The sequence below is a fragment of the Rhinoderma darwinii genome, chromosome 3 (assembly GCF_050947455.1).
Source record: "Rhinoderma darwinii isolate aRhiDar2 chromosome 3, aRhiDar2.hap1, whole genome shotgun sequence".
In the NCBI taxonomy this organism is placed as follows: Eukaryota; Metazoa; Chordata; class Amphibia; order Anura; family Rhinodermatidae; genus Rhinoderma; species Rhinoderma darwinii.
This window is the reverse complement of record NC_134689.1, coordinates 348,381,557-348,398,572: the sequence shown is the minus strand read 5'-3', so window position 1 is coordinate 348,398,572 and position 17,016 is coordinate 348,381,557. Positions and strand designations below refer to the sequence as shown.

At 42.2% G+C, this 17,016-nt stretch overlaps 1 protein-coding gene across 1 annotated transcript in view; it reads left to right on the top strand.

Moving 5' to 3' along the window:
• LOC142749903 (tetraspanin-15-like) overlaps positions 1-17,016 on the top strand; it is a 252,093-nt gene that overhangs the window by 114,998 nt on the left and 120,079 nt on the right. Inside the window, exon 4 of the mRNA XM_075858487.1 lies at positions 11,752-11,847. Coding sequence (XP_075714602.1) covers positions 11,752-11,847 — 96 coding nt within the window. The remainder of the gene's footprint in view (positions 1-11,751; positions 11,848-17,016) is intronic.

Below are 17,016 nucleotides of genomic sequence, written 5' to 3'. Positions count from 1 at the left end.
AATTTTGTAGGGCCTCCCTTAATTTCCTTCTTAACAGTAAGGGTGAGTTCACACGTAGTGTAAATACTGGGAATTTTTTCGCAACAGATTTCTTTGCAGAGAAGTAGCAGCAGAGTAAATGATAAGCAGAAAAAAAACAATCAAATTGGTGCGGTTCTGCATCATGTCTAGTGTGTTTGCGTAATCGCTGCTTTTTTGTTGCAGGTTTTCCCTATTGAATTCAATGGGGAGGTAAAACCTGCAACAAATAGATGTTGAGATTTTTGCGGAGGAAAAGCTGCGATTTCACAACCATAATCACAACTGAATCACCGGCTGCAGCGATCACATGGGATGAAACCTCATCCTAGGAGGCCAGTCTGCAGGACATGAGAGGGTAAGTATGCATGTTTTTTTTCCCCTCTACTGTTCTCTGCAGCGGACATTCTGTAGAAAATCTGCACCACAATTTGGTGCAGGTTTTCGGCCGTAATTTCTTGCGACTGTCAGGGCGAATACACAGTGTACCTTTTTTACGCAGCGTATCCGCCCTGTGTGAACGTAGCCTTAGGGGTAGAATTATCCCTGGCAAAGCCTCCTTCCTTTTTTTTTTTCTTCTCCCTGAGCTCTATTATTCATACAATACTGTATGACACACTTATAAGCGTCATATTCTTGAAGTTGTAGAAACCCGCATTATCAAATCCTAAGCAGAGGTAATAACCGACACTCCCTTAAAGGACAGGTAGCCATCAAACCGGTTTACCTTAGACCAGTGGTTCCTAAACTTTCTGAGGCCGGGACCCAGCTTTGGCCGAGACTTTTGTTTGGGACCCCCACTACAGTACTTCGCTCCATTTAGTCTGATGTATGTCAACATCATTTGTAGTTAGATGGCGGTACTTAGCTCGATTCGAAAAAGAAGTCCCTGCAATATCGAAAACGGCGACAATTGTGCGACTATGGGACGGGCTCAAGATATCCTGCTGCTGTGTGTTGCTAAGTGGACGTCCCACACAGTAGGGCCAGTGGGCCTCCCACACTGTATAATCACCCCTTAGTGCCTCCCCATACAGTATAATGACCCTATAGTGGCATTTCACACAGTATAATGCCACTATATCTGCCCTACACAGTATAATGACCCCTTAGTGCCCCACAAAGTATATTGACCACATAGCTGCCCCCACAGGATAATTCCCTATAGCTGCCCCCACACAGTGAAATGCCCCCGTAGCTGTCGCCACATAGTATAATATCCTCATAACCGCCACCTCACAGTATAATGCCCCACAGTTGCCCCCACGCAGTATAATGCCCTAATAGATGCCACCTCGCTGTATAATTCCCCAAGCTGCCCCACGCAGTATAATGCACCCATAGCTGCCTCCACACTGCCCCAATAGTGCCTAATAAAAAAAATAATAAACTACATTCTAACCTATGCCCATTCCCATAACGGGTGGAGGAGATCACTACATCGTGCCTGTCTTCTCCGAGCCACTCACAGCTTGGTGCTCACGGCAAAGTAAATGCTGGAGCAAGGAGCCATCCTCTCCTTGCTGCAGCATTGATTTCAACTGTATCTGCGTCCTGAGGATGCAGATATAGTTAAAACCGGGACATCAGTCAGTGGCTTCCGACCCCCAGGAGGTCTTCACACGACCCCCAGGGGTTCGCGGCCCAGAGTTTGCTTTGGGCATGGTTTCCCAAAATTCGGGAAACATATTATCCAAAATTAGGGCGACCTTCCCCCACTTTAAACCTTTTTTTGTAAAAACACCTCGCAAGGTGGTAAAGATCTAACACCATGTGTACCTTTTTGTTCTATACCGACATGGAGAACAACCAAAATCCCCTTTCATGTAATGAGAATAAACCCATGTGATCAATATATGATCTATTTGGGGGGGGAGGGCACACAGGCCCATAATATACATGGTGATAACGGTGTAAAAACCCGCTAATGAGAATAACAACCTAAAAATCGGAGTCTGACACACCAGAGCATTAAAAAGGTATACATTTATTAATAACCATGAGACAACAACTACATTAAAATACAGAGATGGTTACCACAGTATAGATGAACACCAAACCGTGACACACGAGATGGAGATATAAGCTGAGGAGAGCAATGAGTATGGAATAAATCACAGCATTCAACTGCATGTAAATATGAGGCCACATAAAGCCAAAGCATAACGCTCCCCACCAATACGTCAAGATCTCAAAATAGAGGATACATGACAACAGCCAATTTGATTAGTGAAGATGTCGTTGTCCAGTGGAATAGATAAAAACAAATACCTATAACTGTAACCGCACAATGCATTTGAACAACTTGCCAATCATGTGGGAAACACTGTCTGGCGTCACACCCCGACGCGCGTTTCGGCAGGAAGCTTTCGTCTGGGGGTCAATGTGTATCTTTTTTGGTCTTTTCTTAAGCATTGACGTCGATAATGGAAGCGATCACTTCATACATGGATAGGGAGAGATCTGCCAATCGCAGGGGGCATGGTGGTTGTGAAGGTTGAGACACTTTAACTTTTCCAGTGTAAAATGCTGGACATGGAAGAGTTTAAAGAGGACTTGTCGGCTCTCCTGACACATCTATTGTGCCATTCCTCTGTTATTCCTCCTGAAAAGGTATGAATAAATTGTTAACTGGGTGTTACCATTTCCCTTGTCAATGAGGTGTGCACCTACTAGAGTTAAAGCTCTTATCTGCCATAGGCCACCAGCCCTGTCACTAACTCTATGAACTTAGTGATAGATTCCCTATAAGGCCTAATGCACACGACTGGTGATCCGCAAAAAATAGCATGGTTGGAATTGATGTCACCAGTTTGTCCCAACCCCCTGGATAGGTCACATGATCCGTAAATAAGGACAGTAAAATGAAATGTCCTGAGAGGTCACAGACAAAAAACCACGGTCGTGTGCATGAGGCCTAAGAGTTTATTAAAGTAAGAATGTTCTTGAGATATATATATATATATATATATATATATATATATATACACTACCGTTCAAAAGTTTAAGGTAACTTAGAAATTTCCTTATTTTTGAAAGAAAAGCACAGTTTTTTTCACTGAAGATAACATTAAATTAATCAGAAATACACTCTATACATGGTTAATCTGCTAAATGACTATTCTTGCTGCAAACGTCTGGTTTTTAATGCAATATCTACATAGCTGTATAGAGGCCCATTTCCAGCAACCATCACTCCAGTGTTATAATGGTACATTGTGTTTGCTAACTGTGTTAGAAGGCTAATGGATGATTAGAAAACACTTGAAAACCCTTGTGCAATTATGTTAGCACCGCTGTAAACAGTTTTGCTGTTTAGAGGAGCTATAAAACTGACCTTCCTTTGAGATAGTTGAGAATCTGGAGCATTACATTTGTGGGTTTGATTAAACTCTCAAAATGGCTAGAAAAAGAGAGCTTTCATGTGAAACTCGACAGTCTATTCTTGTTCCTAGAAATGAAGGCTATTCCATGCGAGAAATTGCCAAGAAACTGAAGATTTCCTACAACGGTGTGTACTACTCCCTTCAGAGGACAGCACAAACAGGCTCTAACCAGAGTAGAAAGAGAAGTGGGAGGCCCCGCTGCACAACTGAGCAACAAGACAAGTACATTAGAGTCTCTAGTTTGAGAAATAGACGCCTCACAGGTCCTCAACTGGCAGCTTCATTAAATAGTACCCGCAAAACGCCAGTGTCAACGTCTACAGTGAAGAGGCGACTCCGGGATGCTGGCCTTCAGGGCAGAGTGGCAAAGAAAAAGCCATATCTGAGACTTGCTAATAAAAGGAAAATATTAATATGGGCAAAAGCACACAGACATTGGATAGAGGAAGATTGGAAAAAAGTGTTATGGACAGACGAATCGAAGTTTGAGGTGTTTGGATCACACAGAAGAACATTTGTGAGACGCAGAACAACTGAAAAGATGCTGGAAGAGTGCCTGACGCCATCTGTCAAGCATGGTGGAGGTAATGTGATGGTCTGGGGTTGCTTTGGTGCTGGTAAAGTGGGAGATTTGTACAAGGTAAAAGGGATTTTGAATAAGGAAGGCTATCACTTCATTTTGCAACGCCATGCCATACCCTGTGGACAGCGCTTGATTGGAGTCAATTTCATCCTACAACAGGACAATGACCCAAAGCACACCTCCAAATTATGCAAGAACTATTTAGGGAAGAAGCAGGCAGCTGGTATTCTATCTGTAATGGAGTGACCAGCGCAGTCACCAGATCTCAACCCCATAGAGCTGTTGCGGGAGCAGCTTGACCGTATGGTACGCAAGAAGTGCCCATCAAGCCAATCCAACTTGTGGGTGGGGCTTCTGGAAGCATGGGTTGAAATTTCTCCCGATTTACCTCAGCAAATTAACAGCTAGAATGCCAAAGGTCTGCAATGCTGTAATTGCTGCAAATGGAGCATTGACGAAAGCAAAGTTTGAAGGAGAAAATTATTATTTGAAATAAAAATCAATATTTCTAACCTTGTCAATGTCTTGACTATATTTTCTAGTCATTTTGCAACTCATTTGATAAATAGAAGTGTGAGTTTTCATGGAAAACACAAAATTGTCTGGGTGACCCCAAACTTTTGAACGGTAGTGTGTGTGTGTGTGTGTGTGTGTGTGTGTGTATATATATATATATATATATATATATATATAGTAAGGTCATGAAACAAGACCTATTCCACACACCAGTAATTCTTTTGGACTGGGTCTTAAATAATCAATTCCTGATAACGCACATACAATGGTTTTTGCAGTTCTTAGCGATGCAGGTCCTCTCCCTGAAGGACAGAATAAAAATAGCCGGACTGGTGCTGTGAACTAATGAATAATAGAAGCAGAACATGACATAATCTCGGCCAGAGGGTAACTAATGGGTGTTTTGGGCTCAGTTACATTGCAGTTGTAGGATTTAACCATGATGATCTATCTTGAGTGAATATGTCCCAAATACAAGTTCCATTTTATCAGACGTTCTGAAATATCCGAAGCCCAAAAAATATATATTTTTTTAATTTTTAAGAAAAGGGTTATACACTCTTCTGATTCTATGCAGTACTTTTGACATTTCTGACATTCCTTGGTCTCCTACATTGGGAACACGTGCTAGCTGATAACTAGTGATGAAAACTGTGCCCAAAAATGTTCCTATACAGCTTTCCATAAACCCTAAATTGCATTTAAATCTGCATTAGGCTTCGTTCACATCTGCGTCAGGGCTCCATTCTGACATTCCGTCGGAGCCTTTCGTCAGAACGGAGCCCTGGCGCAGATGTGAACGAAGCCTTATTAAGGCGTGTTACTTGGCTCATTACAAGTGTTGCCCCTACAGCAATAAAGCCAAAAAATCTAAAGTACACAAATAACGAATTTGCTTTATTCTATGTGACGGTACGATTACAGCAACTATATACAGTGAAGGAAATAAGTATTTGATCCCTTGCTGATTTTGTAAGTTTGCCCACTGTCAAAGACATGAACAGTCTAGAATTTTTAGGCTAGGTTAATTTTACCAGTGAGAGATAGATTATATTTAAAAAAAAACAGAAAATCACATTGTCAAAATTATATATATTTATTTGCATTGTGCACAGAGAAATAAGTATTTGATCCCTTTGGCAAACAAGGCTTAATACTTGGTGGCAAAACCCTTGTTGGCAAGCACAGCAGTCAGACGTTTTTTGTAGTTAATTATGAGGTTTGCACACATGTTAGATGGAATTTTGGCCCACTCCTCTTTGCAGATCATCTGTAAATCATTACGATTTCGAGGCTGTCACTTGGCAACTCGGATCTTCAGCTCCCTCCATAAGTTTTCGATGGGATTAAGGTCTGGAGACTGGCTAGGCTACTCCATGACCTTAATGTGCTTCTTTTTGAGCCACTCCTTTGTTGCCTTGGCTGTATGTTTCGGGTCATTGTCGTGCTGGAAGACCCAGCCACGAGCCATTTTTAATGTCCTGGTGGAGGGAAGGAGGTTGTCACTCAGGATTTGACGGTATATGGCCCCATCCATTCTCCCATTGATGCGGTGAAGTAGTCCTGTGCCCTTAGCAGAGAAACACCCCCAAAACATAATGTTTCCACCTCCATGCTTGACAGTGGGGACGGTGTTCTTTGGGTCATAGGCAGCATTTCTCTTCCTCCAAAAACGGCGAGTTGAGTTAATGCCAAAGAGCTCAATTTTAGTCTCATCTGACCACAGCACCTTCTCCCAATCACTCTCAGAATCATCCAGATGTTCATTTGCAAACTTCAGACGGGCCTGTACATGTGCCTTCTTGAGCATGGGGACCTTGCGGGCACTGCAGGATTTGAATCCCATTTGAGGTCCCAGCTGCCTTGAGATCATTAACAAGTTCCCCCCGTGTAGTTTTCGGCTGAGCTCTCACCTTCCTCAGGATCAAGGATACCCCACGAGGTGAGATTTTGCATGGAGCCCCAGATCGATGTCGATTGACAGTCATTTTGTATGTCTTCCATTTTCTTACTATTGCACCAACAGTTGTCTCCTTCTCACCCAGCGTCTTACTTATGGTTTTGTAGCCCATTCCAGCCTTGTGCAGGTCTATGATCTTGTCCCTGACATCCTTAGAAAGCTCTTTGGTCTTGCCCATGTTGTAGAGGTTAGAGTCAGACTGATTAATTGAGTCTGTGGACAGGAGTCTTGTATACAGGTGACCATGTAAGACAGCTGTCTTTAATGCAGGCACCAAGTTGATTTGGTTCGTGTAACTGGTCTGGAGGAGGCTGAACTCTTAATGGTTGGTAGGGGATCTAATACTTATTTCCCTGTGCACAATGCAAATAAATATATAGAATTTTGACTGATTTTTTTAAATTTTTTTTAAATATAATCTATCTCTCACTGGTAAAATTAACCTAGCCTAAAAATTCTAGACTGTTCATGTCTTTGACAGTGGGCAAACTTACAAAATCAGCAAGGGATCAAATACTTATTTCCTCCACTGTATAGTCACTGTGTTCTACGCTTTCTTCTATTTAAAAAAAAAAAGGGGGAATTGATTCATCCCCTGGTGACAAGCACATGGCCTGATTTCTTGCTATTTTGGAGTGCTGTGTTCATCTATTGCTGGACTGTGTGTGTGTGTGTGTGTGTGTGTGTGTGTGTGTGTGTGTGTGTGTGTGTGTGTGTGTGTGTAATATATATATATATATATATATATATATATGTACGTCCCAAGAAATGACATGCACTACTTTTTATCGGGCATCTTCTTACGTGTCGTTTTTTTAAAAACGTGGTGTAAAAAAACGCCCCGTCGGAGCAGAACGCTGTATTTCCCATTGAAATCAATGGGCAGATGTTTGGAGGTGTTCTGCTTCCTTTATTTTCAGCTGTCTTTCGAGACATAAACACCCCGAAATACGCCTGGAAACGATACGTGTGCACATACCCTTATTCCTGTTACAAACCTGAATAAATTGACAACTGGGTGTTACGATTCCCCTGGTTAATGGGGTGTGCCTCTACACACTTTGACTTTGTCATCACTGATTATCAGACTGTGTAGGAACACCCCCCCCCCCCCAACTGGTAACTCACAGTTGTCAATTTATTTGTACATTTCTAGGAGGAATAACAGAGGAATGGCACATGGTAGTGTTCTAAGAAAATATGCTCCGGAATTGTTATTTCATGGGGAATACAATTAATTACAAAAACAGACATGTCAGGAGGGGTGACAGGTTCTGTTTAAATGGGTGGACATCTATTTTCTCACTATAAGAAGCTTGCCAAAAATAAATCTTGTGACTAATTTCTTTTCATGTGAAGAGTGAAAGCACAATTCAGACATATCGCCTAAAAGACAAACAAAAGTATCAAATGGCACTACCATGTTAATTTTTAACTACTATGTATACCAACATCTTTGATCAATAAGAATCAAATCTGGAACAAGTCCAGATCATATGGAGTATATCCGCATTCAAAGTGCCACATCTCCTACAACTAGAGGTTTGACGCAGCTTTATTCTATGCAGAGAAGACAATAATGTAGTCTTTGTATTCACATAAATTGAACCATTTTATGATCAACACAAGGAAAGGAAACCTGAATACACTGTAATAATTGTCATCTATAATCCAACAGTATCTTAAGCAAAAAGAGACCCTGCTGGCTGGCACTATCACAAAGTTAACTAATTTGCGGTTGAGCGAAAAAAGGATGCCCCTGTTTCCAGCTAGCTATGAAAGTATGAAATAAAATATAACTCTTATTGGATATAATTGGATAAGTAAAACCAAAACAAAACATCACACTTGTTAAAAGCTATCCAATGCTCACTGGCAGTGAGAAATTTGCATGCCTAGGATGCAATCAGTCAGCGCAGTATAGTATGTATGTATTTGAACAGCGCCTGCAGTGCGCTGTAATTATTTGATCAGGTGCTAACTGTAATTGACTGTCAGTAGAGCATTGCGATTAAAACATAGAAAGAAGCCCCCCCCGACATGTTTCGCTACAGACGTAGCGTCCTCAGGGGTTCAAATGGGGCTACATTTGAACCCCTGAGGACGCTACGTCTGTAGCGAAACAAATCAAATAATTACAGCGCACTGCAGGCGCTGTTCAAATACATACATACTATACTGCACTGACTGATTGCATCTTAGGCATGCAAATTTCCCACTGCCAGTGAACATTGGCTAAATTTTAACAAGTGTGATATTTTGTTTTGGTTTATTTACTTACCTATTTAATTATATCCAATAAAAGTTATATTTTATTTTATTTCATACTTTCATAGCTAGCTGGAAACGAGGGCATCCTTTTTTTGCTATAATCCAACAGAACCCCAAAATCTTATTCCAAAAGTATCCTAGATTTAAAACTAATTTTGGAAGTGACCTGAGTTAATTAACCCTTTCCTGACCAAGGGCCATTGATGCCCCTGTGCCCACATCAAATTTTCCATTTCTGATATGCAATACTTTAAATTATATCTTTGGAACCTCTTTGAATATCACAACTATTTTTACTTTTTCTTACAAGACTTATGAGGCTTTCATTTTCTATATTAGTTTAATTCCATGTTTTTAATTTTTATTATGAGCAAACAAATCCCTAACAATGTGACAAAAAAACGTATTTTTGTTATATATATATTTATCTATAGTGTATATGTGTGTGTGTGTGTGTGTGTATATATATATATATATATTACACACTGTGCAGCTCTGTAACAATTAGTAGTCTTCTCTCTCCGTCAGCCTGGATCACTGTGAGCAGAGCGTAAAGAGGGCTGTTTTTATACAATGTAAAAAAAAGGGCAGTTAACGGATCAACTGTCAGTTTTTCCTGGTAGTTTTGCATCAATGTCTTTTTCATTGCCATTTGCCATCCATTTTTCATGGACGTTAAAAAAAAAAAAAAAAAAAAAAAGATGAATTTTATTCATTAGGGAATCCACTGAAAACACCACAGTGCGCATGTAGATAGTAGCTCAATACCACTGTAGATAGTGCCATTTTGCCCACTGTAAATAGTGCCACAGTGCCCACCGTAGATAGTGCCACACAGTGCCCATGTAGATAGTGCCTCAGTTTCCCCTGTAGGTAGTGCCCATATAATGCCACACCCCCTGTATATAGCACACCCCTGCAGACAGCACCACATCCCCTGCAGATAGCGCCACCCCAATTGTAGATAGTGCCACTCCCCCTCTAGATAGCAGCACCTCCCCTGTAAATGGCACCCCTACCTGTAGATAGCTGGACCACTGTAGCTCCCTGTAGGAGCGGAATCCCGCTGGCTGGGGATACCGCTCCTAGGGGGTGCTCCTGATGACTCTGCCCATATATAGTCAGCAGCGCTGTGGCCAGGGATTCCGCTCCAGGAGTTGCCCCTGACGTCACAGTCTATATATGGATAGGGACGCCAGGGGTATCTCCAGTAGCGGAATCCCCGGTTAGGGTGTCGGCCGGGGATTCCACTTCTAGATAGACCACCTGACGGTGTACAGTGGCATCAGGGGCTCTCTCTAGACGCGGAATCCCCAGCACAGAGCGATCTGACATCGGGGGTTCCACTCCTAGTGGGAGTTTAGGTGGCGCTATCTACAGGGTGGGTTGGCACTACTTACAGCATGGAGGTTGAGATGTCCGGGGCTCCCTCAAGGAGTAGGGTGGGAATCGGCAGCCAGAGTGGGGGTTGTGTGTGGCGCTATCTACAATGTGGGTGTATTCCGGGGCTCTAAAAGCCCAGGCAGACATGAGTGCAGCGCTGCTCACACTGAAGCAGCACTGCACTCATTAAACCCTGTTCCAGGCTGCCAACGTTTATATACATTGGCTGTTGGAACATATGTAGCTATTTGGCATTCGTGAAGGGTTTATACAATGAGAAGTCTAAAATGAGTTAAAGGTTATGTAAACCTTTAAAGCCTTTGTTTTTTCTTTTTTTTTTATACACTAAAACCGTGTATTTTAGTGTTGTGCAACTTTGTAATTTTATTTTTACGAAAACATTTTTTTATGCAAGATCCACCTGTTATCAATCACATCTAAGTTAATTATTTAGATGTGATCAATAACAGCTGGATCCTGTGTGTCAGAGACCCGCAGGACCCATTGACCAGATGGATTCCGGTTTCAGCGCACGATACGGCTTCTATGTATCCAGGATACATAGAAGCTGTTTCTGAAAAAGTAAAAAAACATTTTGAATAAAAATAAATTACAAAATGCATTAAAATATTCGGCCTTCACCTGCTATGGCAACCCATCTGCGCCCTACAAATGTGTTGAGAGGCGCCGATTGAGTAACAGGGGAAGCCCCCTAACTCTGTCAAAGGCCTCATGCACACGAATGTCTTTTTGTGGCCGCAATTCACCTGCAAATCTGCGGTTGTATTGCGGACAGAAGCACACGACCGTGGTTTCCATGGTCCATGCATTGGCCGGGAGCCTGGACCACAAAAAGATGGGACATATCATTATACGGGCTGCGTTTGCGGTCCGGGCTCATTTAAATCAATTATGTGTGCACGGTCCGTGATTTGCGGGTGGCCCGTGGATGACACTCAGCGGCCGTCCGTGCCACAATCACACGGCTACGGTCGTGTGCATGAGGCCTAACCACCTAGATGTTGCTATTGATGGGGGTAGGGGGAGCTAAAGGTATTTTCCCATCTAATAATGGTATGGCTTATCGCTAGGATATGCCATAATATTATGATCAGTGGGGTTTCGAATTCTGGGACCTTCGCTGATCTCAAGAATGGCGTTCTGTCCACTTCCTGTACAGGGAACTGCGGCACAGCCCCAATTGCTTGAATGGCCATTTGCTGTGCAGTGATAAATCAGAAGGGGCTTCTGCCTCCTTTGTCATCCGGGTGGGCATGGGCCCCAGTGTTCGGACCCCCACAAATAATAAAGTTAGTGATAAGCCATAACCATATATAATAAGAATAACCCGTCCAATAATGCATCAATTTTACAATTTTGGCATGCAGAAACCTGAATTATAACAACATTTTAAAAATCCTATTCTACCCCTATACTAATATAGTTTGTAAAAGGATAAACCTGACATGTGGAAAAATGCCACCCAGCACTTTACAATAGGCTGGATTACAAGGTTTCATGTATTTGCATGCTTTAAATGTATTCTTTTAGTATTTAATATATATAAGGAGATATGACCTCTTGATTGACCACTAAATATTAATACATAGTTTGTTTGTTTATATTTTTTACAGATGAAGAAATTTGCACATGCAAATATACTGGTTGGATTAAAACATTATTACGATGACTTGGATTTTAAGAACATTATGGATTTTGTACAAGAAAAGGTTTGTGCAGACTGCTAGATATAGTCATGCTTGTCTATACCTATATTTATTATACATACAAAATTTATATTATTTTGTGTTGGCCACTTATTTTAAAGTTAAAATTGACAACATCCGGTATGATATAAGCTCCAGTCCCCTAGTAACATCGATCCCCTTCCCTCCCGCGCTCCTTCTTCTTCGCTTCTACTTCACTCAGCGTTTGACCCAATAACAGAAGAAGTCTCTAGACTCCTTTCTACTTGTCAGCCCTTCTACCTGTCCTAGTGACCCTATCCCCTCACAACTCATCCAGTCTCTCTCCCCGGCTGTCACTAATCACCTGACTAAAATATTTAACCTCTGTATTTCTTCTGGGATCTTTCCCTCCTCTTTTAAACATGCCATTCTAAACCCATTACTGAAAAAAACAACTCCTGACTCATCCAGCGCTGCTATCGAATGGTCTCCAATCTCCTCTTCATCTCCAACCTCCTGCAACTCTTGGTCTACTGTCGCCTTATTCGCTATCTCTGTTAACTCCATTCTTGAACCCTTACAATCTGGTTTCTACACTCCATAGAAACTGCCCTTACTAAAGTCTCAAACGATCTCTTGGCGGCTGCATCTAACGGCAAATACTCTCTACGGATCTCTTCTGGATCTCTCTGAAACCTTTTGACACCGTAGACCACAAAGTCCAAATTAACATGCGCCACTCTATCGGCGTTTAAGGAAATTGCTCTCTCTTGGTTTTCTTCCTACCTCTGACCGCTCGTTCAGTGTGTCATTTGCTGGTTCTACTTCTCCTCATCCCCTTGCTATCGGGGTTCTTCAGGGATCAGTCCTAGGTCCGGTCCTCCTCTCTCTCTACACAGCCCCTGTTAGACAAACCCAGCAGATTTGTCTTCCAGTACCACCTCTATGCGGATGATGCCCAATTATATACCTCTTCCCATGACATCACCCCTGCTCTAATACAAAACACCAGTGATTGTCTGTCTCTAACATCATGTCCTCGCTCTATCTGAAACTTAATCTTTCTAAAACTGAGCTCCTTGTGTTCCCACCATCTAATAACTTACCTAAACCTGATGTCTCCATCTCCGTGTGTGGCACTACCAGTGTGTGGCACTCCTAGGCAGCACGCCCGCTGTTTTGTTTGTTTTTTTTACTCCGATTTTTTTCTTTACTTCACATTCTATCACTTACACGCTTCTGTCACTTTCAGCTAAAAGACAAATCTCCAGAATCCGCCCTTTTCTTACTGAGGAAACAGCCAAAACTCTCATTGTCGCTCTGATTTACTCTCGTCTTGATTACTGTAACATTACTAATCTGTCTTTCACTAAACTCTCCCCTCTCTAATCTATCTTTAATGCAGCAGCCAAGCTCATCTTTCTGACCAACTGCTACACCAACGCCTCTACCCTGTGCCAGTCACTGCACTGGTTGCCCCTACCCTTAAGAATAAATTCAAACGTATTACTCTCACAAAGTTCTCCACAGTGCTGCACCACCTTGCATCTCCTCCCTCATCTCTGTCTACCACCCTACTTGTGCTCTACGTTCTGCCAACGACCTTAGATTAACATCCACCATAATCCGAACCTCCCACTCTCGTCTCCAAGATTTTTCTCGTGCTGCACCAGTTCTCTGGAATGCGCTACCCCAGACAATCAGATTAATTCCCAATATCCACAGTTTTAAACGTGCCCTGAAAAAACATCTTTTTAGACAGGCCTTCTCTGATCGGACTCCATTCCCTGCCCCCCTTTTACATTCGACATGAAGACTTTATCCCCTCATTCAGCAGTATCCCCCACACTCCTTGCACCCTCATGCACTTCATGTCTGTCATACACAGATACTGGCTGGTGACTGGCTCATGCAGCTTTATGTGTACTACCCCATGTGTATAAAAGATGTCTGGACCAAACAAGCACTTTTTACATTTTATCTCCCTTATTTCCTCATAGATTGGAAGCTCTTGTGAGCAGGGTCCTCACTCCTCTTGTTTGAATTGTAGATTAGCCTTGTCACTATGTAATGTCTGATATTGTCTGTACATGTGCCCCTTGAATTGCAAAGTGCTGCGGAATATATTGACGCTATATAAAGATTATTATTTCCTATACGTATATACTCCCATGGAGCCAATGACAGGTTTTAGGCATGAGCTACAAAGTCACTTAATAAATGTTTTGTGATGACATTAAACGTGTCCTAGAAACTTCATCCTTACCTCCTCTGCCAACCTTGCTTTTGTGTGCACTAGCTAACCAGGGGAAATAGCCTCTGCGGTCACTATGTATGGACAGATGTGGTTCCCCTGGCGAACGGCTGATTGTCAGGGGGTTAAGCCAGACCTGGTCACTTCATGAGACAACCCTTTTTTAAGACCTGTTCCTATAGACATAATATTTCAAAAACCCACTATACAGCCGCAGGGACAGAATGACTGATAATGACTAAATGTTGACAAAGATGTCAGGTGGTATTTTTATTCCTTCCACCAAAGGTTTTTTATAGCATAAATACTCTATTTAGAATTAGTAAAGAATCACTGGAATAATGATAGAGCTTTATAAAATATAACTTTTACTTCATATTGTTTAAAATAATGTGCAAAACATACACACAGGACAAATTTAAAGGCTAAAAATGTGCTCTCTTTTGTGAGAGAAAACTGACATTCTGTACGTTTTGTGCAGAGTAAATGCAAAGCTCCAAATATTACTGCATAAAGGAGGAGGTTTTTTCAAAGGTATATTTTGGGGTAATCCACCCCCCTACCCATTCTATAGTGTGTCCAAGTCCATCTTGATCCTGTAGCTGGGGACTGGGAAACCTTGACAAAGCCAGGGTCAGGAAGTCTAGAGAAACACCAGATATATACACATGGTTCAGGCTCGAAGGAGACAAATCATCATACTGAGAGCAGGAAAGTCAGGTGATAAAGTGGTTTTCTGAGATTTGTTTTATTAAAAAAAATCCCTGTATGTACATGGAAGATTTTTTTTTAACCCTTTGTAATATACTTTCCCTTTTTACAATTTTTCTCTGATCCCCCACCACCTGTCTTTTTTTTTAATCCACTCAGCTTTGGTGTGGAACATCAGGTTATTATAGACAATATGACGTTGTGTCCAGCAGCAATGTTATCATCGTTCTAGAATCTATTCTAGGTACATTAGAGGGCTTTTAAAGTGGTTTCTGAGGAAACCATGTTGATGGCTTACCCTCAGAAAAGGCCATTGATATTTGATCGGTGGGGGTCCAACTCTCGGCACCTCTGCTGATCATTCATGTGAGCGCTTCTTCATTGCCTTCACTGCTCAGTCAAACCCTGACACACTTTGAGGGCGGTTCACAGTATTACAGCCTTTTCTTATTCAAGTGAATAGGAGAAACTGTAATACTGTGAACCAGCGCTACAAGGGTGTCAGTATTTGACTGTATAAAGCATCAGGATCCTGAGGATAGGCTGTCAATTTTCTTTGTCTTAAAAATTCCTTTTAAACCTCTCAGATATGAATGAGATGTGGCTGACTAATTAGCATTCAGTAAATTTGTAAGTTCTTGGATCCAGAGTTTTTAACTGACTGACATTATTGTGAATTCCCATTTAGTCTCATCCTATTTTCCTGCCATAACATCATTGCTGACTCTTCCCATGTATTAGCAAGCATAATTGTTATAAGGACCCTCAGTTTCTGTTATACTAGAGCAGGGGTCACCAACCTATGGCACTGGTGCCACAGCCAGCACATTTGGCATGTCTTGATGGCACACTTCCCTCTCCGGTGACTAACGCCATCGTGTGCACCCCACAAATCTAGTGTTCAGTATTCGCGGTCTCTCCTATGTGCCCCCCCAGCTAGTATTCAGTAGTCCCTTTTCGCTTCTGTGTGCAGTGCCACCAAGGTGATATAAAGTAGCTGCAGTCCCTCCTGTGTTCAGTTCCGCCTAGCTGGTGTTCAGTAGCCGCAGTCTCTCCTATATGCACCCCCCTAGCTGGTGCTCTGTACCCCAGGATGCAGATGAATCCTCTATGCAAGGAAAGTCAGGAACAAGGGTAACACTGAAAATGTAGTTTAACTGATTGATGTCACATATGTGGTAAGTTTGTCTTATGACATTCATGACTTTCATTCTTGCATCGCACACCAAGTACTTGATATCGTTGATATATTTTTATTTTTTTATCGGCACGCCATACAAAAAAAATTGCCTACCCCTGTCCTAGAGACTGTATTTAAGATCTTGTTAACTGTTCTTCGTGAACAATAATAAATTATGAAGGAAATTATAACATCGAGGACTGGTCTTTCAGCTAGGTGCACACTGAGAAAAAAATATGGCGAAAAATGAATCCAGTTACTATATTTTATTTTATTTTTTTTATATGGGATCTTCAAATTAATCTAAATTTTACTATGCAAACATATAAACATATAATTTTATTTGAGATTTTAACATTTTAGGCCCTATTTACACCACATTAGTGATATATGTTTAGCATGTATGTCGGAAACCGCTCTCGACGAACATGCTAAGCTGATCTTGTAATGATGGGGTAGGGAAACAGACAAGTGAGCCCTAATCTACCCGCCACTCAGTCCCTGCCTACTTGCAACGACCCGCGCGAGGCGACGTGGTACAACTGGGCGACGGTCCCTACTCTCAGTAAGTGCACGACAGACAAACAGACAAGGGTACACAGAAGCTAAGGGAAATGGGGCAGTTGCCCACGGCAACACCGTGAGCAACAAGAGTGGTGAACGAGCCGAGTCAAACCAGGAGTGTACGAGGTACCAAACGCAGAGCAGGAGAGTAGTCAGTAAGCCAGGGTCAGTATGAAGCAGGGTCAAATAGTTCAGAAGCTGCAGCAGGGCCAGGAAACCAAACGAGAAGAATCACAAGCAAGGAGGAACAGGAAAGGCAGGTATAAATAGACAGAGGGCGGGAGCTAGCTCCGTCTGGCCAGGCTGTGATAGGCTCTCCCACTCCTAAGCCTGCCATCCTGAGTGGTGGAAGATGGAGTCAGTCTCACAGACATAGAAGCAGGTGCAGACTGATTACCTATGGGCATTGACACAGAAGCTGTGCCTGGCAGATCCTTTACAGTACCCCCCCTTTTATAAGGGGCCACCGGACCCTTTCTAGGTGGACCTGGTTTATTGGGGA